The sequence below is a fragment of the Pleurodeles waltl genome, chromosome 8 (assembly GCF_031143425.1).
Source record: "Pleurodeles waltl isolate 20211129_DDA chromosome 8, aPleWal1.hap1.20221129, whole genome shotgun sequence".
Taxonomy (NCBI): domain Eukaryota; kingdom Metazoa; phylum Chordata; class Amphibia; order Caudata; family Salamandridae; genus Pleurodeles; species Pleurodeles waltl.
The window spans coordinates 177,384,611-177,410,941 of NC_090447.1; the positions used below are offsets into that span (position 1 = coordinate 177,384,611).

The following is a 26,331-nucleotide window of genomic DNA, read 5'->3' on the forward strand; positions in this document are numbered from 1 at the left end:
TTGTCCTGCTGTAATTTAGACAGAGTGAAAGCTATTCGGTTTTAGCCTACTTGGTTTTCCATAGAAGCTATCAATGCCCTCAACTGTACTAAAATGTTTGAAATTGCAGCCTGTCGAAAACCAAGTATCTGCAATCCTGGCATAGCAAGACAAATGCATTTTTATCATTTCAGAATATTTTGTGAGATAACTGTACTGAGGGGGAACCTAGAAAATCCTGTGATCTGGCGAAAAGGACTGGTAATTTCATATAGCTTTTCAAAATGATAGAAGGCTCACATAATTAAGTGCCCTATGTGACAAACGTGCCAGCAACAGGACTGTTTACCTTATTGTGAAACAGGCCTTCAAACATGGTTCTGCCACACAACAGACTCAATAAGGGAATGCACCAATCAACAATTCCACCATAGTTTATGCTGGAATCAACCAAAACGTTAAATTTGGATATGCGTTTGTTTTTATTTTTTTTAGGGTTTTTACTCAAGCAAGTGTCAAACCATGCTAGTAACCCCAGGAAAAAACCCACAAAGCTGCTGAAATCTTTCAAAGATCAATTGTCAGGTCTAGACCATGGGCCAGATGTATTAGAAGATAGGTCACAAAGGGCGGTTGCAAACTGTGCACCAGCGTGGTGCAACCTTCCTCTGATTTTTCAATGTGACCTATGTAGTAACAAGTTGCAGCACAAAATGTCCAATCACAGGGTGTTGCAAAACAATGTTTAACTAGACAGATTGTGTATTTGTTGCCCATTGTGATTGACTTCAAACATAGGGAGGTTGGACTGCAAGGAGAAGTCAATCACCTTCCCTGTGTTTGCTGTCCAAAATGGAAAACTTTTTTAAAGCATCCTGTGTAACTTGAAGGAAAGAATGTTGTTTTTGAAAAGAAAAAGGTTTCCCCTTCAGGAAATCTTTGAGGGGAGCAGGTAGTGGTCCCGTGGACCCAGTACAAGTCACAAACTTGAAGATATCCGCTCCCCTTTGTGAATAAGTTACTATCTCCTTAGCGGTCACGAATGCCATACCGAATTGCAATTAAGAGGGAGCACCCCTTTAAAGCCAATTTCCAATTGCAATTTGCTTTGGGTTGCTAAAGCCATTTTGAAAGGTGGAAAAGGTTTTCTGACTCACAAAATGAGTTTAATACACTTTTATTCTATTCACAAACACAGTTCTTTTGTGAGGCATGTGGTTTGGGATCCCAAAATGGCTTTTTACTCCAGGCCCCAAATGCCAAGGAACCCCACAGTGTATTTCTTGAATTTGCAACAGGGAAAGATCCATTCCACACTTAGGACACTCTGTAGATACCTATTCACAACGTGGATGTGTTTCTCCAGAACATTCTAGAAGACTAGATGAACAAGTGGCATACTGTAGAATTCTAGTGTCCTTCTGTCTGTTCTAGTCTAATTAGTTTTCATCTCATCACATAATCAACACTAAACCAGGATGTATGTTCGACAAAGAATCCCATATACTTCTTAATGCCAATCAAAATAGATGCCAACTAGTTAGTTCTATCTCTTAATGTGTGCTGCACATTCCAAGGTTCATCAAAGCATCACCATATACTCCTAACAAACCATCAAAAACCGCTTGCCTTACATTTTCTTCTAGCTGCCCATGGCTAGCACATCCTCTATGGAACCTTCACAAATGTCAGATCTAGAATAAATGCACTCCAACACTAATCTTATGGAATAAAAATGTATTTTTGGCCAACAGTATCAAAAACTTAATTTACTACCAATTAAATGATCAACAAACATGATACCTAGCCCTCAGACTATCTAATTATTCCTAAATCAATCACAATCAAAAGAGATGGGCAAAGAAGGCATCTGGTCCTCTTTAGTTTGAAAAGCGTTCACTAAGTATCATTTCAGGTTCTGATACTTTCTAGCTCTATTTAGCCATATTTTGAATTATAGACAATATCTAATTTTCAGTTGCTGCTTCCTTCCATTCTCCAAGATCGTATAATGCCTTTTATAATGAATTTAATGTCCTATTGTGCAGACCATTGTTCATTTCAATTCATGGTATGCAACATCTCAAAGTACTCATGCCAATGAATTCTTCTGAAATATAAAAATGAAGGATTAACATAAACGTGTACCACCGTTATGTGCAAAACAGCTACTGGCCATTCCTTGGTTGCTTTTTTGTTTCCAGCCTCATTTAAGCAGGATGTGTGCATTACCACTTACCTTGTTGGACACTCTGCACTCCCCTTAAGAAATACCAGTTGGGCCACCTGAAAAGAAAAAATATTGAAATGAATGTTTTCTCTACCAAAGTCAAGAATGTCAAGGTCTTGGACCATGCTCCTTTTCACCAAGTTTAGGATTCCATTAATGCAATTATGGACCTGCAACCATGCAATAATGTTCAACTTGTTAACAATATGTGCCCTTTGTTTAACAAGAACCTCGATTTTGTGTCCCTGTACTAATAAATTAATAGAAGATGTAGTCTAGTCTCTCAGTCCCTGACCTTGCAGTTCAGAGACATGGATTCTATTCACAACTAGGATGAAGACATCATGTGATTCTGGGCAAATCACATTGTCTTCCTGATCCTCAAGTTGCAAGTATGTTTCACGTAAAACATATAAATTGCTGTAATGTGAATACCCAACTGTACAGTGTCCAGTCAGGAGGTTTCACAATTACATGTTCCCATCCCATCATATCTTGACTTCTCTAATTTGGTCTCAAACTGATCATGCACCACACACATTTCTCCGTTCAGAACCTCATGTGTGAGATTCTAGTGCTGCACGGTTAAGAGGTTTTCTGTAGTGCCCAAGTATGCCAAAATATCTTTTATCCAGACCTCAGACTGTCCCGAACATTGCTGATCACCTCCTTCTAGATTTGCTGTGCCATATCTGGATCTCTCATAATTCAGACAGTTTCAGTGACATACTTTGTTATTTGGCCTTATGAGATCCATTGAAGGGGCTGAACTTTTATGATGCTGCTTTGAACAGCATATTTCAGGTATCTTTTTCTTTGCCCAAAATTTGACAAATTCACTTCAGAGGTAGATCTTACTCCTTTCTAGCTGCACAATCGCACTGCGAAATATACTGCTTCATGCTCAAAGTATTATTCTTCATTTTCACAAACAGCATAATATTGCTGTTTTCTGCATCGTTCGAACATGTTTGTCCCTTCGGCTGCAGATGAGCATCGGAACCCCATCATTAATCAAAAGTCTACTCTACATTGTCCCATTTGTTCATTTGTTCTCCAAGACTCCGGTTTCCTAGCAACATCAATATTTAAATGTGATCCCTTGATCCTTATATTTGCTTTATTCTGTGATAGTCTCTGAATTAAGCCATGATGATAGCATAAATAAATCAGTCATTACAACTATTTCACAAAAAGACATGCAGCCAGTCTCCACTAGCAACTACAGACCCACATCCCTAATACAGTCCCTAACCTAGCTGATTGGAAAAACTTACAATATTAACATATAACGATTTGTTAAATTCTATAAAACTTGTCAGCATTCAATCTGGGTTCAGGACTGGAAGAATAAAACTGTCTTCAAGAAACTGTCTTCAAGTAAAAGATAGGAGACTTGCGTATTATCCTTTTGGAGAAGAGGTGCCCCACACAAATGTAACTCGACTTGTTATTGGTGGTAGCTGCACTTTATAAAAAAAATAGTGAAATATATAGAATGATAGTTTTGATCTTAGAGATTCAAAGGTTCGGGATTAAGTTGGATTACGTCATTTTATTCACGCTAGTCTCAATGTCCTTGAGATGAATGACCTCATTTCCCTGTGTAAACATATCCTGTTCACTGCCCTGGGATTGTTCATTTCCTCCTCACCACACACTCTTTATGGATGACTCACAGCTGTACTCAAAATGTGATGGAGACTATTCTGATGTGAGTCATGTTGGTTTCTGTTTCTACACAAATCAACGAGAATGTAACAATAGTGTTGGAGCTTAAGGAAGCAATATTTGTAATGACCCAATTGAAAATTAATACATGACATCAAACCACAATTTTTGATCACCAGCACCTAGAATCTCCTGAAAGAGAAATTTGGGAGTGACATTTGGAAACTCCCCTCTGTGTTCTCTTGTCTGCATGATTTGTCTCTCTATCCTTTTGGTAGCAGCCTCTCTCAGCCATTCATCAAATCATTCAGTGCTTTATATATTTAACACATAACTAGGCAAATAAATACATACGTTGGTGTCCAGTTCTGATTTTTTTTATATTCTATGTTTAATCACCCTCGTTTGTCCCTTTTCATCGCCGTACTACATGTAAGGCACTTGCTTTGTTGATAAAAAGAGCTCCCACAGTATGCAATGCACATTAAGACCATCCTGTCCCCCCATCCACCCTGCGGCCAACTCTCCCGCCATGTATAGGGATGTGTCATTCTCCCGTTAATTCATTTTGTTCATATGGTTCACCACATCTACGTTGGACGGGACAAAGAGGAACTGTTCCTGCAACTACGGAGGTTATCATTTGACTTACTTTATAATTTTTATTGGAGAATTCTGACCAATGTTGTTATGTTTACTTCAAAAAGTTTGTGGGCAAAAAATGACAGTCTGGCACTAAAAAGAAACAAGTAAACAATTCATTTTCACAACAGTATATTTAGCAAATCTTCAACAAAAGCCATTTCACTCCTAGACATTGTATGTGCCGGGAGCCAAACAGGGAGTTGTATTATTACTTCTATTCTAGTTTTTGGGGGGTAAACTAGTTAGAAATGGATTGACTGCGGTTGGGTTCAACTTGGCTCGTTCAAAATCTTTTTTTCTAAAACAAACATGGTGGGTGCATTTATTCTTTCTGGGTAATGTGTTTCACAACCATCAGCTCTCTTGAGTCACTGACTCACAGCACACGTCTGTCAGAGTTATCAGCACAATGGCTGTCACCATAGTTATGAGCCAGACAAAATGAAAAATCTGTGATTTTTGCTCCATTAGGAACTAACAACTATAAATGCATTTTTGTGTCATTAGGTTCTAATAACATCAATTAGTTCTGTGCCATAATAATAATAATAATAATTAATCAGGGGAGATAGCAAGGCCTTGCAATTAGTTTGGTGTCATAATAATACCCCAAGTAATGTTGTGTCATAACTTAATGACTGCTAGAAGTGATTATGGTTGGCAGTTAGTACATAATCCAATACATTTATATTCAAGACATTGTTTGATATGACATAAAATATGCTGGTGCTTGAACTGGGCAAAAACACAAATATTTTAAAAGCAAAATACAAATGATTATTGAAAGAAAATACATGTGCTCATAGCTGGGTAGATGCATGGCATAGGTAAAACCTCTTCACCAATGAATATAGGTGAGCAGTAGCTTCAAGAACTGCATAGATCATTGATTCTTAACCTGTGCTCCAGGGACCCCAGAGGTCCATGACAGCTACACAGGGGGTTTGCGACTGCTTACAAATTTTATAATATTAACAGATTAAAAGTGTGTATGCAAATAAAGAAGCATAATGTAAGCTTGAAAAATGTATAATGTTCCGTGAATGTTAAGGAATTTGCAACCTGATGCTGAAAGTTTAATTGACATCCGTGGATTGATTTGTGGAAGCAGTGCAAGTGTGCCAGTCAGAATATAGTGTGTATAATGGGTTGCCTCAAGTTTAGGGTTTAGAAGAGCTCTAACCATTCCATTAAAATGCACATTTTGAATATTTCATTATTTGTGTATTGGTTAAATGATTGCTTGATTCTGTATTTTTGTGTACTATTTTGTGGTTTAAATTATCGAAATTGCTTATGCTGGCGTCCCCGAATTCCAATAATGACTCACTGTGGGTCCCCGGACCCTAAAAATGATTCAATGGGGGTCCCCATATTCCAGTAATGATTAGTTGGGGGTCCACAAAAGTCAAAAGGTTAAGAACCACTGATGTGGATGACGGGCAATGATGGCAGTAGATGACTGGACTCTGCTTCCTGGACATTGTCCAAGCAGCAGAGCCTTCCTGCCCGCACATTGCCAAGCCCTGTAGGTGGATCCGCTGAAGGAAAACGGAACAAGATCATTGCAAGAACTCTGTGGAACATGATTCCCCAATTCCATTCTTGTGGGCCCAGCCTTGCCAACTTTGTCACCAACTGGGACTGCTTTCTTCTCTTGCCTCTCTTAATAAAGTATTACACACCTTTCTGCTTGCTTTTGCATGCAACATGGAAACACAGGACTACAAACACAGGGCTCTAAGTGGTTGAACCATGATCTAATATCTAAGACACTGTTAGGCCTCGGAGGACCCTAGCATTTTCCTAGCGGATTCTGAATCTTCCCATAGGAGTTGCATTATGTAGAAACCAGAAAATCTTCCTCGCAGCTGCAGTCATACAGCCATTGCAAGTGATTTTCTTAGCCAATGGGATCACACTAGTGAAGAATGACAGTACATTACAATCACAAAAGGAAATATTGAACACAAAAGGAAATAAACTCCAATGGGCAAGGTAAAAATGTAATTCACCAATAAATAGCTTTGAAGAATAAAATCAAGTGTAGGGCTTGAGGTAAGAAAATGGCATCCCTCATTTTGAGAAATAGAAGGGAGAAGTCTTTTTGAAATTAAGCCCAACTCACCATATTTAGCACTATAATGGACACGTCATCGTATTTTATGGGTGGTGAAGTGTGCTAGGAAGCAAACCATTGAAAGGTCTATACAATCTAAATTATGTTTACCATTATGTGACACAAAAGCTTAGTTTTAGGCATCAAGTGGTCCTTGAGGTGGACAATCAGAAAAAGGTAAACGCTTTTTAAAAACAAGCTTACCTGGATATACATGTTCTCTGTATGACGAATTTCTTAACTCATGGTTAAAAATATTCAAAGTTTATTGATGATAAGCCCCTGTGCTTATTCGAGCAGTTGAGGTGATAACAACAAATGTACCCCTGCGCTGTAGTTACCCGCCATGAACAAGCACAGCTATGGTCACACATTGCATGCGACTCCCTCCCCGCAGAAGAGCAGCTGTGCGGGTGAAAAGAGGGGACCTACCTATTTCATTGCAGGCTGCAGCCTTCTGGACCTCACTGGCAGATTAAAATGTAGGGTTTATATGCCCATTGTTACCATGATTCCTCCCTCACATAGCAATTCTTATATAGTGTAAATGTAGCTTATGTGATACATTTTCTTTCGCTAGGCTACTTATTGATTGTAAAGTCCCTTATAAGAGCCAAGTGAGTCTGGCAGGATAGGTGTTATTCTGCTGCTGGGGTGGGACTACATCCCCCAGCAGCCACCAAGGTCTCTGGAGCAAGGAGGAGGGGACTCTAACCTTCCATGCCCTTATAAGCGTCCAGTGAGTCCCGCAGTGCAGGTGTTGTTCTGCTGCCGCTGCTGGGGTGAGACTTTATACCCCATCAGCTACCAAGGTCTCTGCAGCAAGGAGGCGGGGACTTTAACCTGCCCTGTGCTTATAAGCTCCCGGCGAGTTCCAAAGCATGGGACACACGCTTGTTGCACCCGGGCATGTGCCTAGGCAAAGAGCGAACCCATCTGCATCCATCAGAGCCCAGAGGAGGCTGGGCTGGGCTAGGCCCCCCCTTTTGATTTTCCTTTGAGAAGATACATTGTCTTCATTTTATTATTTTGAGACTCTTTACGAGGAAACCTTGAATATTTTCTCTAGTTTTTTTAGCCATTTTCATATAGATAAATGAGAAAAAAGAGGATGATTGATGCTCTGTCGGCCCCTTCCCCTCCTAAAAAAAAAAGCACCTCGATTGACCTGGAAAGAGCAATGGAGGTTATCAGTTCTGAGATTGTCCTTACAAAGAGAAGACTCTTTCTGGGCTCAGGCACAGGTATGCCCCCAGTTGGGAATACATCCTCTCCAGTCCCATCGCTTTGTTCTCCCAATCAGGTTTCATCCATGGGTACCTCACATAAAAAGGACTCAGTTCCCTGGAATATTAGGAGCCCTTCAAAGACTGGATTTGGCACTTAGCAAAAGCTCTACGTTTTTAGCATCTGTGGATTAGGCGTCTGATCTACCCCTGGAACTTTTGTGGTGGGAGAAATTGCTTCTCTTCCACTTCAGGGCAAGGACAGTACGGTGAATTCTGTGTTTTTTTCAGATGGATCCAGTGGTTGGGGTGCTAGCCTGTCTGCTTGCCTTTGTGATGGGGTGTTTGTACAATCTATGATGCACTTTTTGTTCTTTTGTAAATTTTATAGACCCTATTTTCTTCATTTTCCTAAACCTATTTTAAAATCTCTGGTGGTGCAGAAGTGTAAGGATGCATTACTTGGCCTGCAGTTTTTAGGCAGTCCGGATGTGTGTTATAGTGTTGGCACCTTTCTCTAATCAGCAGTGAGCAGCAGGACATCGATTGAAGAATTAATTATAGCCCGTGAATGCGCATCTGGATTTCATTTTTATCTTTTATCTATTTTTTAATGTCATGGTAAGATATTTGCATGCTTCCTTTTTGATGAGGACCTGTGGATTATAGGGCATTGAGTTTGTGGTCTTATTGCATTACTTTCTGCTTGGCTTGTCTGTTTCATTAATGAATCATGCGCTTTGTCAATTAGTTATGACACAGCTTTTTTCTTGATCGCTTTGGTTGACGCTTTAAAATACACTTGTTTCTTTTATGGTTTCTAACAAACGGAATAAAGACTGTGTTGAACTGGTTAAACTGATTGTAAAGTTAATCTCTGGACTTTTTGTCTTCATATTACCTCATTTAATGTATCCAAATGATAAGGTACCAGAATATTGTTGGTGCAATATAGTATGGCATACATATCCCAATTATTGCCTATAAAAATATCACCAAATCGGAGTTAGTATAGAAAATTCACATTAAGGTGATATTTTTGTATTTATTAAACAATATTTCTGTATCAATATCTTGACATGGAAGCTTAGGAACAGATAAATACTTCACATGTTGTTTTTATCCTTATTGTGCTGTCCCCTTTGCTGTGAGTGAGGTAGGTCCATGCTTGCTCCACCCTTCAGTAGATCATTAGTTCATTGTGATATTCCTGTGCCTCCTTTCTTGCATTTTTATGTTACCACCACCAGATTATGACTCATCAGAACAACATTAAATTGTAACAAATGTACCCTTCCTCCTATGCATTCTCAGTAAAACAATACTAGAACATAACATTCGGCCCAGGTAGACAGCTGATAGTTTTATGGTGGTTTACAACTTATTTGCACATTATAGATATTGAAGCAAACAGAATAAACCTCAACAGAGCCATATGTTTGAGTAGACCCTGTCAGATGATTCGTGGTATCCAGCTATTCATGCTCTTTTCCATTATCTCCAGTGTATTCATGGCGCATTCAATTGGTCTACCATCACCTTGCATCTTATACAAATTGTCAACGAGTTCCATTTTTAAGACTGTATTGTACGGACATTGTTGTTACAGAGATCTATGCTATATGGGTTTTCTTAAGTATATGTAGGATGTCCACCTCCCACCTGGTCACTGCAGACACTATTTCCAGGTGAGGACTTTCCCTTGACAGCTTAATGCATTCTGTGTGTTGCAATCATGTTTTGCTTCTATTGAACTAAGTAGAGTAACATATCTGAAATCACTGATTTGTACATGAAATGTTCAGGACTGGAGACAGTGAGCAAATGATGTAGAGGGAAATGGTCACCCTAATCATCTATGATCTTGTTGCTTTTGGGGTTGTGCACAATTTCTGCATCCGCATACCAGCTTCTTTCAAGAGTTAACCATGATTTATGCTAAATAGATTAAATAGTTTTTGTGAAATTAATAAAATGTAATTTTGACTACTATAGGTATCAACAGGAAAGTGATCTACTCTTTAGTGGATTCTTCAGACGGACATTTTTCGGTGGACCAGACATCAGGTATCATCATGCTGGAACAGCCATTGGACAGAGAGTTGCAGGCATCATACAACATCACAGTGAAGGCGTCAGACCTCAGCCCAGTGCTGACACTGTCTTCCCTTGCAGTGGTTACAATCACTGTGCTAGACATCAATGACAACCCTCCTGTGTTTGAACGAAGAGACTATCTTATTACTGTGGCAGAAGACACATCTCCAGGCATCGAGGTGCTGAGCGTGTTTGCAGCAAGCAAGGACATTGGCACAAACGCAGAGATTACGTATAGCGTGAGGTCTGGGAATGAACAAGGCAAATTCAGGATCAATTCAAAAACAGGTTTGCAAAATTATTACTTCTTTTCACAAGTCACACTGAAACTTTTTTAAGCACAAGCCGATTGTGGAAAATAAGTTTATTGAACTAACATGTGTGCATAACTTTAGAGACAGAACAGGAATGCAGGGTTGGATCTCATAATTAAGGTAGCATGCATTTGAAAATTGACTTCACTTCTTTGGCCATGCCTCAACAGCAAGGCCTTGAAAGACACATTTACTAAGGCCTGTGTTCTCCTATAAAGTCATTCTAATCTGACTCATTTTATGATTCTTTACTGGTGATTTATCTCTAGCATGCTGGGTGGCTTATCTAAATACTTTGCAAAATAAAAAATAAAGTACAGCCAAGAGTAATACAGATGAAATACTATTTCAATGTATCAAAACATGTTTGCCAAAAAAGTATATTCTGCACAATGGTCCTCCTACCCGTTTTGCAGTAGGAGGGCATACTTCTCTTTTGTTTTATTTTAAGTCCATCAATGCAAGCGGAAGAGCCTCAAATCCTACTCTCTTTTTGTCTCTCAATCAAAATTCTCATGTCAATTCCGAGCATTATAGTGTTAATGTCCATTGTGTCAGTTGCATCTCACATACTTGTATGTTTACTTTTGTGAGTGAAAAGTGTGTACTAGACCAGAAATTTACTTTTATAAGAGTTAATGTTCTACAATCCCAATATTTAAATGGCTGCCTGTAGATGCAAGAGATGATGTTGCAGATATTAATAGGCAATAAAAAAATATGCTTCCGGTATGCTCTACTTTGCAAGTCACACACTGCAAAGTACTCACCTATGCAAACTATTTGAGTTCTTCCTTCAGTTGTAGAAAAATTAGGTGACTGGTGAGAATCTCAGAAAAGTATTTATCCCACTCTGTCTTTTAGTTCTGAGGTCTGCTTATCAATTCATTCTTTCTTCGGTAGACTGGAATTGGCAGTCCACAACGGATCCTTTTCTTAGTTCAGCACTGCTGAAGAAACATGCAATATTGTGTTAGATGCTGTCAAGTTCAATTTAAAACAACATACCATATTCTAGACAATTTCCTTTAGACAGAACTGCAGTTTGAAGGCTTTGCTGCTTTATTCACCATCTCTCATAAAAGAGATCACATTTCCTGATCCTTTCTGAACAACATATATTAGATGGATATGGCCATTCCATAAACATTGCCACATAGATACATCCCTCTCGATCTGTGTCACAGAGGAGTGGCGCTCAAGTGCTTAGTTGTTGGCTGTAAACCTCTGAAACGTAGAAATTGATTCCCTCTGGAGATTGACATCAGTGACGGTCAGCTAGGTCTTCTGTCCAAGTTCTCTCATGAGTGGAGCCAGGGATGAAAGCTGTCTTTCATCTTTAACATTTGAAATAATAATCAATTGCTAAAGGGCCATGGGAAACTATAGAAGTTTTAAAAAACCGCAACCGATCATAATAGCCATTTTACTGCAAGAGAATTGATAGATTTGTCTTTAAATCTATAGTTATTTTGATTGCATGTTGTTGACTAAGCAGTCTTGCACAACCTCTCTAGAAGCATAAAAGTCCTACTGAATTAATTAAAATATATTTAAAAGATATGCATATACATTTTTTTAAAGCTTTACATCCACCTGGGAGAGACGGTAAACACAGGGAGCATTTCAATATTTAGATTCTGCCATGTATGTATCTTGCAGTAGCTGTTGCAAAGTCCTCACTAACCAGGACACATCCATTCTGCTAAAATCTTGTCATCTGGGTCTCCTTGAATGTCAGAAATCCTGCTGATCTTTTGTCATTGGCGAGTGAAATTAACTTAGTACCGGGGTGTCTCTCCACAGTGTAGCAATCGCTGAATTAAATAATTCACAAAGGAGTGCTGGACTTTTATAAGAAGCAGGCCACTTTCTTTTAGAGTGGTTTCTGTAATGAGGTAAATTAAATTTGATTGGTTCTACTCGAGCCGCACTCAATGCTCATCCGTAAAAGGCTCTGGGTTCAGACGTGCAGTGCTAGCGAACATCAAGTACGCAACATGTACCTAGGTATGTGTCAGATGTTTTTTAATTCATCGCTAATGTTGACTGCATCGCATGCAGTAAATACCTTAATTTAACTGCGCCTTGTTCAGTGCTTATTGTTAGCAGAATGTTGCACCACATAATGCACTTTCCATTTTAACAGTGATACTTCAATCAATGGGTGCTGTTCGCAGGTTTTATCACCAATAAATTGAAATAGCACCACTGTTTCCTGCTTACAGAGAATACCACTAATAAATTCAATTACTATTATATATTCACAATTTGAGATGTGATGCCATTCCTTGCAACTTCCGCCTCAACCCCTACCTAAGATTGGGGCAGATGTGTCCATCAGAGTATCTCCTTTTTTGCGTTACGAAGCAACATATAGGAGAGATTTGATAAGGAAAACTTTTATCTATGCAGTAAAAAACATCTGAATTCCACTCATCTAAACCTGTAACCCTCACAAGAGCATCTAACTGGTAATGGATATTCCGCAGAGGCCATTGCCTTAGCTCTGTTATATTATATTGAAGAATTTTCATTCTGGAAGCACAATAACCCTTGGCAAGTCTTCACCTGCTCTGCTAGTGCTGTTCTTCACGGGCCGCAGCAGCCTTATGAGTATGAATTTGTTCACCTTAATCAGTCTTGCTTCTCAATACATCATATTTTATTCAGGAGGTTGGAATCTGTGGAGGGAATATCAAAAGAATGGAGAAGCAAGTGGTGTTCAAATGATGTTTCTGATTAGGACTTCTGTTCCTTCATATTACCCAATCGCCTCACCACCGCTGAGGCTGGCATCAGCTGGATCTTATGGTGTCTCTGGCTCTAATACATGAAATTGATGTGTGGGTGGTTCCGATGTCAGAAAAGAGATGAGCCACGCCTATGATTTTTGCACATGCACAAATAGCGCCTTCCTTGTGTCCACGTTTTATGCCAATCTAAGGCCTCTTTACAAAATGTGAGACTTTTGGGAAAAGGTTTATACGGTAGACAATCAGCATTTCAACTCAACAATTTCTGTCTTTTTATCTTTTTAGGTGTTATTTCTGTTTTTGAAACACTGGACTATGAGGCATGCAGAGATTTCTATCTGGTAGTCGAAGCAAAAGATGGAGGTGTGCCACCTTTAAGTGCAGTTACAACGGTGAACATTAACTTAACCGACGTCAATGACAACGCGCCAAAATTTAACCAGCAGATGTACAGTGCAGTCATCAGTGAGGACGCTTCAATTGGTGATTCTGTCACCTTGGTCAGTATTAGGTTACTTTTATTTCATTAGAAGGAGACACATTTAGTTTTATTTCTTTATCAAATTTTGGGTTTTGATAAATTGCTGCACCTAATTAACTGTTTTTTGAACATTTGATCCAAGTTCACTTGAAGACAGTGTCAAGTCTTCATCGGTTTAAGATGTTCCCTTTTTCATTATCAAGAACCATTGTTAACCACTCCTAGTATTTTTTTTTTGGTTTGCTTTTGAATTGTTAGTAACAGGAGACTATCCACCTGTCTGATCCTCCCGAAAGAGGATACCCGCTGGGGAAAGATGACTGACTTGACTTTCGAGAAGTATGAGAGAAAACAGGATGTGCCATTGGGAAATTTACGCTGTTTACTCTGAAATTGTAAATATTACCAAACATGGGTTGGTTTGCTTCGCTTGGGGACCGGACTTCTAAGTTGATGGTTCTGAGCACACAAAACCTGTGTGTCCTAACCCGTAGAAAAGTAATAACAACTAGCATTCAATAATATTTATTGTTTGACATGGGAAGTCCAATTTTGGTTAAGAATGGCTAGGTCCACATAATTTAGTGGCAGTCCTTTACAACTCTCATTATCTATTTTCTCCTACTCTACTGACAATATGATGGTGCAACTTTTAAGAAACAAGCTAACGATCAAACAGTGATTTCTTTTGAAGGAGCGTGTATAACAGTGTTACTAATGTTTCTAGGTCATCAGTTTTCCCACCACATGCCTATCAAACTGAGATTGCTGATCCTGACATTAATGAGAATGTAAGGCACTCTATTCTGTTACAGGCAATCTATTATGTTACACCACACAAATTAGTATCCCTTCAGTTGCCCACAAGTAACTGACATTAATATGGCACTTGGCTAGGCAAATAGAAACAAACATAGATAGAGGAGGAATGAAAGAGGAGAGCTCCAGAGTACCCTCTTTCATCCTCCCTAACCCATAGCCATCTGTCTTAGTCGTCTGTAATACCAAAAGATACACATTCATAGTTTTTAATTGTTAATAAGAACTAATATTAAAATGGGTAATTACTGAGTAGGAAGCAGATTTTGGAATTTCTCATACAAATTTAGCTTTGCGTGAAGTGTGACTCTCCTCTAATCTCCCACATCTTCCTTGTATGTAGTATCCCAACCATGTCTGTCTTATCCTTAGAAGTTACAACCACTTTGGGATGGGAGCACACACTATTACAGCACATGCTACAAACTTGGCACTGGTGTCCTCCTTCCGCTAGTATCCCCACACCCCTACCTATGCTGGAATCATGTCATGGTTTCTACACCTTCCACGTACCTCCCCCAGGTACAGCTTGCCAAATGATGCAAGCTGTCCGGTTGCAAAAGACAAATTGTGGGCTTACCAAGAACTTACATTGGGTTGCAGCCTGCCCATTGCTTATCAGTGTTTGGCTTAATTGTCACACTGACTTGCTTGCTTCTTACTGAATGGTTTCCCTTGGTCCAGTTTGTCTATCTCATGTTGTCCTTCCTCTGGAGTATAGCCCATTTCTCTTTTTGGTTGGCTTTTATCCTTCTACTTCTGGCTTTAAGGGAGTGACTTTTTTCTTCTTCCCTAAGCACACCTTGAGAGTGCATGTGTTTTCCTCCTCTCTCCCTCGTTTGCGTCGCCCTGCCAAAAACCCACTTCCAGCACTCCCTGTTGCTGTCTCCCTGAAGTTGCAAGCTCTCTCTCTGGCTTCTCCCTGCTAAACTCCCTCCCACCCCTATGATCCTTGTTGCTTTTCTCACTCATGTGCTTCTCCTCCCTCAAGTTGCTCTCCCACATGTTCTGCTTCCCCTCCCCAACACTGTTGTTACTCCATACCTGCTCCTTAGTTTCCCCATGTGCCCACACCTTATTATTTATTTTTATTTTGGGGGAGGGCCAAGAAGCAACTTGTTGCCGCTCCCTCTGCCTTAAAATGAAGGTGTTTTGAGTACTGCTTTTTTAATTTTTTTATTTAGCGGTTCAGAAAATTCCAAGCAGGGAAAACGCAGCTGTAATTTCTCAGGAATCATGCACTCTCTGATTAAATTCAGTACTTTTGGTCTATCACTCAGTTTACACATTCACTTCTAACTTCAATCAAGTGATCAAGAAATATAAAACATCAATTTGTGTTTCTCACACCCCAAGGTTTCTTTGCTCTTTGTTGTTGTATTCATTCTATGACTGCATTTTTATACGTTTTCCTGCAGTTGATTGCTGAAGATCTGGACAGTCCAGCCAATGCACTGATTCATTTTTCAATTGTCAGCGGGGATCGAGATGGTCAGTTTTCTATTGACCCTGTTCTAGGACTTTTAAAAGTTAAGGAAAAATTGGACAGAGAACGAGTAAGAATTTTTTTGATTGTCTTTATTATGTGTGGGATTTCATTTTTGTGTTTTTGTTTATGTTCACTACTCAAATATGTGTTTAGGCAATGTCACTTATGAGTTTAAAAAATATGCATACAGAATAATTTCATATTTACATTATAACAACTGACTGTACTTTGAAAGCTAAATTCCAACAGTGTGACTTATGCAAGTATATGTTAAATCTTTGAAATGTGGCATGTGTGTCTATGATAGAGATTTAGGGCCCCATTCTGAGGCTGGCGGGCGGCGGTAGCCGCCCGCCTGGCGGGAACCGCCAAATGGCCGCTCCGCGGTCGAAAGACCGCGGAGGCCATTCTGGTTTTCCCGCTGGGCTGGCGGGCGACCGGCAGAAGGCCGCCCGCCAGCCCAGCAGGAAACCCCTTCCCACGAGGAAGCCGGCTCTGAATGGAGCTGGCGGAGTGGGAAGGTGCGACGGGTGCAGTTGCACCCGTCGCTAATTTCAGTGTCTGCAAAGCAGACACTGAAATTCTTTGTGGGGCCCTCTTACGGGGGCCCCTGCAGTGCCCATGCCATTGGCATGGGCACTGCAGGGGCCCCCAGGAGCCCCACGACACCCCATACCGCCATCCTGGATGGCGGTATGCGGTGTCGGAATCCCCATGGCGGCGCAGCAAGCTGCGCCGCCATGGAGGATTCCGTAGGGCAGCGGAAAACCGGCGGGAGACCGCCGGTTTTCCTGTTCTGACCGCGGCCAAACCGCCGCGGTCAGAATGCCCTGCGGGGCACCGCCAGCCTGTTGGCGGTGCTCCCGCCGACCCTGGCCCCGGCGGTCCTTGACCGCCGGGGTCGGAATGACCCCCTTAATCTTTTAAATTCCCTTATTTGGTTAGATGTCTAAAACATGCTTGTGCCCTATTCTTTTGATCTGTGTTTGAATAATATGTATATATTTGTAGGCTTTAAAAGGTCATAACACTGACTGTAATCTGCTTGACAAATGTGTTATTCTTTCGCCAAATCTAAATTTGTCTCCAAATCAGCACTATCTCCAAATCAGAGAGAATTTCTGAAAAAAATCTAAGGTTTGTCTTATGCTGACCCCTAGGTGTCTGGATACTCGCTGCAGATTCAGGCTCGGGACAGCGGCACTCCACCTTTGTCATCAACTGTGACCCTAAATATAGACATCTCTGACGTCAACGACAATAGCCCCCTTTTTACACCAATCAATCAAACCGCTGTAATACAGGTAAGATGATCATATCACGCTAACAGTGAAGAAGGACCCTGGGATGAACCTAAAGGATTTGTGCATCTTGATTGTTCATGCCTCTTAGACAGACACTTTGTACATTGATTCATTTGTACTCTTCGATGAGCCACCGCTGGAAGTGTAGACACTTGTCAGTAGCAAGTGTTAATTTTTTGTAGGTTATTTCTTTGTCATTTGAAGCATTTTAAACCAATCATTACTGATCTTATTGTTCTTGTTTTTATTTGAGGTGGGTAAAAAAAACATCCTCTCTGTTATAGTATTCTCTTCTTGTCACTCCACTGTGAGAGATATTGCATGGCGGCCGCTCCAATAAACAGATAATATTTCTATACCTTATGGACATGGTTCACAAAGGTAAACTTATACTTTCTTGTAAGTTTTCTATAGTTTTGGTATTGATAAGCTACAAGTTTAATTTTAAAAATAGTAATTCTGTGACTGCTGAGACATCACACATGTGGCGGAGACTCGGCACATAAAATTACAAATCTTTTTATGTGCTAAGTTCTCCACCCCAACTGCGGAGTCTTCGCAGTTGTAAAATTACTTATTAATAACAAAATAAAGTGTATGTTTACCTTTGTGAATCAGGACCTCAATTCGTCTGTAACTATTGCAATTTCTGCTACATAAGTGATATTTTCTCTGTTAGACAACAATAGACTGCTCATACATTTTGGCATTTATTTTTGTATACTATAAACATGGACGTTAATTATTTTCTTCATCGTACGATGCACTGATGGCTCTCAGGTCCTGGTGCATTCTATAGAAAACCCATAATGAGGGCCTGGTTACGAGTGGGAAGGTCAATTCTGACCCATGCATAAACAACTGTTTATGCATGGGTCAGAATTACAAGTTTGAAGGTATTTAACACAAACGATATTTATCGGATGCATTACATAACGCAACCTGCATACATTTTGGCAGGTCAAACCTGCTGAAATTTAACGTGTAAAAGCATATCCTAATTACAGTATAATGCAGATTTTGATACATTAAACGCCAAATTCTGTGTCATTCCCCACAGACTCGTAATAGGTGTTACATACTGCACCAGATAAAGAACATACCATGTGGCATCAATATTCATCAGATGCGATAAATAACATCTAAACTCGTAATCAGGCCCTAAGTAAATAAAGATACAGATATTATGCTGAAACCATTCTTCTATATGTCCTACTGAATATACTAGAGAGCCATTCCGCATCAATGTATGTGTTAACAACTAACGACAAAGTGAAAATTTTCATTGGGAGAAATGGAGCTCACAACTGTGCGTTGACTTAACACGGCAGCTTCCAGTACTGTGGAGCTCGGGCATTGAATATTTATCCTGTGGCTGGAAGTGTCATGCTTAAATGCGGATGGAAAGGTCCCAGTGGGATGTCATCTGCTGCAACCCACGAATGACAATTTAAGAGCGAAGTTGCAGGAGCTACGCTCTCAGCAGGGCGACACATTCTGATTAAACTTTTGATATTGGCTCCTGAAAAGATAACTGCTTTCCAGAGTGACCAATTTCACCCTTTACCTGTAATGTACAATTGCCTTGTTTTCTGCAGCCCAGCATTACCTTTGAAGTGTCTTTCTTGGGAGGCCACATCAAGGCATTGCAGCGTGCTGTAATTGGTTTCTATTGGCCAGTAGGTCATATTTTCCACTTTAGTTTATGGACAATGCCCTGCAGTTCATAACTGGAGCTTCACCAGTGATCTTCAACAAGATGTCATCAAATGCGTAATTTGAGGGCTTTTTCACTAGACCAAATTGTGTGATCCTCGGCAAATCACTTTATCCCCCTGTGTTGCAGCTTGCTTGAAGTGTTTACCCTTCCTAAGTGAAAGGTGTCGGAGAAGCTTTGTAAACACCCTATTATTGGAAACAAATACAGGCCTATTAGAAGGAACATTGAAAATGGACCTGCTGCTCCAACATTCCAGTGCTTGTATTTCTGTGTCTCTCTATTTTAGAACAATCTACCCGCAGTGTTTGAGGGGGGTGTTCTAAGAGCATTATAGCACTTCTGCCCTTCTGCTTATCAGTTGTTAATGGCCCTCTCCCTTGTTATAGGTCGCACCTTTGGCTCAGGCCTATAACTTGGATTCAGGGCTTTCAACAACCATCATAGCAACCCTGCAGTGGGCTATATTGCTATTTTATATTGCTGTAGGGAAGGCCAGTAATTTTAACCGTAAGAATAAATGTACCAGATTTTAGTCCATCAGAGTTTGCCCAAAAGATATTTTATTCTTTCATACTTTCATTGTGCCAGAATTCTCACTGAACTATTTAAGCAGCCTCCTTTTCCAAGTAAAGACCTCCCACTTCGATAGCATGTGTTATGAATTTGCTGTTTACATTCTGTAGTCAATGTTAGACCACAAACAGGAGAGGCAGATAAAGGGGTCGTTTCTAGTGGTATGAATTGTTTAACTCGGGAGCTCTTTATCCCATCAACAACTGAACAAAATCTTCCTCAAGCGAAACCTGCTACAGGTTTGCCCATGAACACATTTACCTCCCTGTAATGTTTCCAGGTTAGGCTTTAAAATGCTGCTTGTCTAATTCATGTAACTGTATTGCTGTCTATTATACTGTATTCGTATAGCAATTACTGCTTGTATGTGAAGCGTTCAAGTGCTTACCCGCACAAATAGACACAACATTTTCTATGACATTAGCAACAGTATGGCAATTTATATCATTATTTACATTCTAATAGGAGTGCAGGTGAGGACACGTTTGGTGATGAAGTGCAGTGTGATTCACTATACATAGTGAACGCAATAAAATATGGCTCACTCTACAAGAGCTAGAAACTCATTGCTAGGGCTGCATAGAAATACTATCATGAGAGCTTAGGGAGCAAACCAGTGCTCAACGTGTGCTTGTTGTTTCCGGTGCTGAGCACCAGCACTTATTTTTGAGTCTTCTGCCTCAAGCATTTGCTGCGAGCAAAAGAAACTTTTGGGAAAAACAGAGGAAGAGACAAACAAAAAAGCGTCACAATGAGAGAAAGCAGAAAGCTGCAGGAGTGAGCTGAAGGGGCAGGGAGCGGCTGTAAACGGATTGAAGAGGTCCGAGATGACTTCGGGATTACGCTGCCTCAGCATTCCGTGTTCGCACATATAATTGCATCAGCCGCATGTTTAAGCAGAGGGCTTTGGGCACCGGCACCTTTTTATTTACAAATTTAGCACTGGGGCAAACCCTTAGAAAAGCCAAAGTGTAGATTTTATTTAACTACACTACATGTTTATCACTGTTTCCACCCTCTGGCGAACGTCCACAGATCATCATCGGGACAAAAAAGGGAACCTTTGTCAGTCCTGCATCCCCTCTGTGAAATGTGTTGCTACTGAGTCCATAAAAATACCTTCTGCACAAGAATTCTGCATGAGATATCAGCCTGTTCGTAAATATTTGGTCAGTGGGCCTGATCCAGCCAGGCTTGATATTTAAAGGGTTCAGAGACAGTTCCCATGCCAACTCATACCCTAAACCCAAAACTCACATTCTAAACTCAAAACTCATAAACATCTTAGAGCTCACACCCTGATTTAGCAGGCGAAGTGCACATTTATTGCTGTCACCTGTTTTTCGGGTGCCATCACACCACTGATGCACTATGGCTCCTCCAGCATGGCGTCTGGGTGTCTTATGGGGCAACTAATTGATATAGCTTCATAGCGTGTATTGTAATGACTGCGGCAGGCCTCTGAAATAAAGAGATGCAGAGTAGGTCCAGCGAGCTAGGGTTCAAAGACTTGTAAATTGCAATTACAGCTGCCTTACCAGTATTGATAAGATCTTGTAGGAAGGATGACGGACGACAGTCTGCAGAACTGCCTAAGTCTCAACATATTGTGATAAAAGATCCTCACCTCCGTTCCGTTCTTAATGTTACAAAGTGTACAAATAGTTACCGATGAAATGCACATTTTTGAAAAGTTCTTAATCGTTCACACTATATATGTGTTACTGTGAAAAATGAGGTATAAGCAGTGCACAATCTTTCTGCAACGATGTTATGCCCATTTGCACCCATCTTTAAGGGTTACTGTGCAAATATGGGTACAAATTGAGTTTGTGTCCGGTTTTAGCACTGGTCTCAGATTTGTGAGAGGCCACAGGTGATTTCTTGTGTATTTTTAACAGAGCATGGTAATTTTCATTGATAATAAAGCAAGGGACAGTCTTTCCTTAACTTTGCTTTTTATATTTTAGGAAAACAAACCGGTAGGCACAAGCATTTTGCAGTTAGTGGTAACAGACAAAGACTCTTTCCATAATGGCCCTCCATTCACCTTCACCATTCTGTCTGGCAATGAAGATGGGGCATTCGCGCTGGACCAGCATGGAATTTTAAGATCCGCAACAATGTTCACGCACACAGATGCAACCGAGTATCTACTTGCTGTGCAGGTAATACACTTCAAAATGTAAATTCTTTATATCTAAACTGTTTTATTCACCTATATTTAGCACGAGACCCGCATTTTATAGACAAGGGCGCGCACACATGAAAAATCCCACATCTTCTACACCTTTTCTAAGTCACTTGTGGATTCCTTTATTAAAAACTGGTGCTCAAGTTAAAAGACAATACAAAACTTAATAAAAAATGATGGAAGTGAAGCCGTCACAGATATGCATCAGTAGCCAGTGCTGGTAGGCTGCCTCACTGAAATATCTCACAGGGAATAAAATAAGTATTGGGATAATATGCAGGCCCAGATATTTGGAGAACTGAGTACGTGGGATGGAAAAATTGAAGATGATGTACCCAAAGCCTGGCACTGGCACTGGCCCAGGGAGATAAGATGGTTGGCAGTCACCTACCCTTTGTAAGGCATGGATGTGGCCATGTGCATAGGCTGTGAGAGTGCTGTGTGTGAGTGTTGCATCTGACTGGAGCCACCACACAAAGACTCTCAACAGTACCATGAAGAGGCGAATCAAGATGAAAAAGTTCCATATCAAGCACCAATTCTGTAGAAAACCTGTGGCTCTACACTCCACACACATTAATGTTCAGAGCGGAGATTAGATGGGTTACAGAAAGGTATAGCTTCTTAGGTCATTCCTTTGCAGATGTATGGGCTTAAGGGAGACCTACCAGTGATTATGTGGGCCTGTGTTGTGGAACTAAAATGTGAAAGATATACAAATGAGGCAGTGGTACTGGCTGAAGGCTGTCCTGGAGGCGGTTCATTTTTCATTTTTTTTTGCACCACTTCCTTTCAAGTTCTCAGCAGTCGCTTTTGGAGGAGTGCAGTTCCTCGGTGAGCCCGAGTGCTCGTTTGCTTTGCTCTTTGACCTTGGCTGTCTTGGCATGGGCAATGGCATCGGCACATTCTGTGATCCACTTGGAGAAGCTCTTTCCTGTTTGTTCAGGGTCATGTGTAGAGTCTGGGAAGTGGGCACTGAAAGTGTTGTTTCACTGCTCTTCTGATGCCTTTTTCCAGTTTGTTTGAGTGGATCTGGGGGGCACAATTCCAGGGTAAGTGGATCCGGAGATGGTAAAGTGTATGCTGTGGTGGTCGGACCAGGTGAGTGGTGTGGTGTGGATGTACCTGACTCTGTCACTGGAGTTGAAGATCAGGTCGATCGTGTGCCCTGCAATGTGGGTGGAGTCGGTGACAATCTGCTTGAGGCCGATGTTGCTCAAGCTTTCCAGGAGGTCGGCTGAGTTGGTGTCGCTGGGGTTGTCGAGGTGGAAGTTGAGGTCCCCTAAGGATATGTAGTACTTGGAGTTGATTGCTTGCAGGGGGATGAGTTCTGGGATGGCATTGCAGAAATTGGGACATGGTCCTCGTGGTATGTGGGCAAGGGTGCCTCTGGTGGTGCTTTTTCCATGTGTGGAGTTGAAAGTTGAGGTGTTCCATTACTGGTGTTGGGTTGTCAGGGGATATTGTGCAGCAGAAGGTGTCCCAATATCGCCTCTGTGCTTGTTCATTTGGTCCTGGTGAGGTATCTTGTAACATTCGGGGATGGCGGTGGCAATGTCTGGTGCAGAGGCCAGGTTGAGCCAGGTTTCTGTGGAGAAAATGATGTCTGGAGTGAGGGAGATCGTGTCCCAGACCTTGATGGCATGTTTAACTCGTGAATGTGTGTTGAGTAGGATGCACTGGATTTGCATCACTGGTCAATGTGTGAGCTTCATTGGTTGCTGAAGGTGCTGAAGGTGAGGTGGCAGAGTCGGCAGGAGAATGGTCCTCTGATGGGACTCAAGGATGAATGGCAACAGTGGTTGTTGGTGCATCCAGGTTCCAGGGCTCGGAGGTCAGCGGCAGTGTATCTTGGTTGGGTGGAAGAACCGAGGGTTCTGGCACTGGGCACGATCCAGGCCGAGATGGGCATATAAATTACAATGATAATTGCAATTTCCAAATTTCCTTGATATACAAAGCACCATTTCCATGACAGTTCCCACATTAAATGGATATGCAAAACACATATTTAATATCCATTGTCTTGCATTGTTGCGAACAGTTCTGCTTTCCCACTAGGTATAATTCATATTGAGATGCCTGCCTCTGCATTATCCTTCTCTATAAAGCACTGTTGTAGAATCTTTTTCTACATTAACCAAGCATGAGACACCAATGCTACCCAATTTCCATGCTTCAGTAGTTTTTTAATCTCTCTTTTCATGACCAATTGCATCTTCCACTTTTCTAAGATGGAAGAGCTGATGTCCTTTTGCAGCCATTGGCCAAATACATTTCTAATGGCTACTGTACATAGAGAGAATACTAGGGTCACCTCACTCCAGGTGCTGTTTGATGTATTTATTAGCAGTGGACTGTAGCACAGGCCTTCAAGTCCTCTGCTGTGGAATATATCTTCTTCTAAATGGGAGACATACCACAAGCTCTACTGACTGACAAATAGATATTTGTTTCCTGTCTAAAATAATGAAATACCTTGAAAGAGTAGTGCCTTTCAGCGCACTTGCTCCCCAGTCCTCTTCTTTGGTTGGGTTGTGTGTGACGGGAGGGACACTTGGTGAGTATACTCCAGTTCACTTTCGGTGTTTTTGATTGCTCTCACTCTACCCAGGCCTGAAAACAGCCCACAATGGTTTTCACGTGTCCCATCTGACTAGAACAGCTTTGCAGCTTTGCAGTCTCCAACTTATAAGAAAACACATTACTATCTCCAGCTTTTTTCAGTAACCCATATGAAAGATGTGGGCAAGTGCAATTCGTTTCACCTGGGCAAATTTACAGACCTACTAAAACACCCCCACAAGTTCCATTCACTGGCTGTCCCTGGCGAGGGGTAATAAATGAATGGCCTTATGACTGAGCTCTCTGGAGCAGTTGAAAAAGTATAGTCATTGCCTATGTTGTACCTGTTCTATGGAATATGACTACCCGAGATTTTTAGTCACTGTTGTGTTTAATTAAAAATTGTTGATGTGTAATAAACAATTCAAAGTCAGAACACATTCAGGCAAATTGATGAGGAAAAGTCACAGTTTGAAACTTTATAAAAAACCAAGTCAGTCATGCAGACATATGTTCTATTGATTAACTTTGTTTCGTTCAATCTTTGTTATGCAAATGGATTGTAAACAATTAGCAGTACAGTATGCTAGTAATTCACAGATAGACATATTTTCAGTGAGAGCAACATCATTTCTTTAACCAGTTACTTTATTAATCATCTTCAGTAATTTGTAAGTGAATGTGATTCTGGTCCATTCAAGGAGGTAATTTTTATTCAATTTCTGCAGGCAAAAGATTCTGGAAAACCCCAGCTGGCCTCCCAGTCCTACATTCGGATCCGTGTGATTGAAGAAAGTATTCACAAACCCACTGCCATTCCACTGGAGATCTTTATAGTCACAATGGAAGATGACTTTCCTGGTGGGGTCATAGGGAAGATCCATGCAACCGATCAAGATGTGTATGACGCACTTACGTACACGCTTAGGTCTTCGCAAAAAAGCTTGTTCAAGGTCAACAGCCATGATGGAAAGATCATTGCTCTGGGCGGTCTTGATAGCGGCAAATATGTGTTGAATGTTTCTGTCAGCGATGGCCGTTTCCACGTGCCAGTGGATATCACTGTCCATGTGGAGCAACTGACCCAGGAGATGTTGCTCAACGCTGTCACCATCCGCTTTGAAAATGTGTCCCCTGAAGATTTTGTTGGTCTCCACATGCATGCATTCAGGCGCTCCCTCCGGAACGCAGTTCTAAGCCAGAAACAGGACAGCCTCCACATCATCAGCATCCAGCCGGTAGCAGCCACCAATCAGCTCGACATGTTGCTCGCCGTGCAGATGAACAACAATGGATTCTACAAACCCGCCTACTTGATTCAAAAGTTGGCAAGCGCGAGGAGGCATTTGGAAAATGTGATTCGTATCTCGGCTATCCTGGAGAAGAATTGCTCTGGACTTGACTGCCAGGAGCAGCACTGTGAGCAGACTCTGTCTATAGATTCACACTCATTGATGACCTACAGCACTGCACGCATCAGCTTTGTTAGCCCGCGCTTCTACCGGAATGTGCGGTGCACATGCAATGGTACGTACACATTTCCAATTGTGCTTGTGATCCAATAGTAAAATTATCTATCAACCTTTTTCTAGTGAGAATTTTCAAGGAGTCTATCAAATGTTATAAAGTAGGCAATTCCACATATTGATAAGAGGTTTGGCTTCTTTGATGGGGGCCATACAAAGAAACTGGGCTACAATATTGACATTCATTAGAGCTTGGCCTTTATGACCACAGACCCTTCGGTAGAGATTGGAGGTCTCACAAGCAAGTCACTGTGCTATCCCATATGAAAGGCTGCATATGGTTTATTGGGGGTGTTGGGAATACAGACTCAGCTATGTCGTCCTGGGCCAAGTATCCTCAAAAATGCCCTCACAGACTTAAAATAAGCAGCATGTTACTTATTCCATGATCTATCCATCTTGTGTGTATGCTGTGGCAATTTTTCCATCCTGTGTCGCTGAGAAGGTAATTTTTCTTCCACTTTTTCATCTAGTTGGCCCTACTTACCTCTATCCTTCATCTAATTTTTATCCATGTACATTGTTTTTATTTTTTCCAGTTGTGCTGCACTAATTTGTAAATTCTTCCTTCCTGTCCCTCCACTCACTAGTATTCTGCCCTCCTGAACTACTCTGGTCATATA

The 26,331-nt window shown here is 41.0% G+C and overlaps 1 protein-coding gene across 4 annotated transcripts in view; it reads left to right on the top strand.

Annotated features, from left to right (window-relative positions):
* FAT3 (FAT atypical cadherin 3) overlaps positions 1 to 26,331 on the top strand; it is a 651,131-nt gene that overhangs the window by 520,592 nt on the left and 104,208 nt on the right. For all 4 annotated transcript variants that reach the window (XM_069204015.1, XM_069204017.1, XM_069204016.1 and 1 more), the window contains 6 exons: positions 9,866 to 10,255; positions 13,323 to 13,537; positions 15,756 to 15,893; positions 16,987 to 17,130; positions 21,394 to 21,591; positions 24,911 to 25,709. In XM_069204015.1, the coding sequence (XP_069060116.1) occupies positions 9,866 to 10,255; positions 13,323 to 13,537; positions 15,756 to 15,893; positions 16,987 to 17,130; positions 21,394 to 21,591; positions 24,911 to 25,709 (1,884 nt within the window). The remainder of the gene's footprint in view (positions 1 to 9,865; positions 10,256 to 13,322; positions 13,538 to 15,755; positions 15,894 to 16,986; positions 17,131 to 21,393; positions 21,592 to 24,910; positions 25,710 to 26,331) is intronic.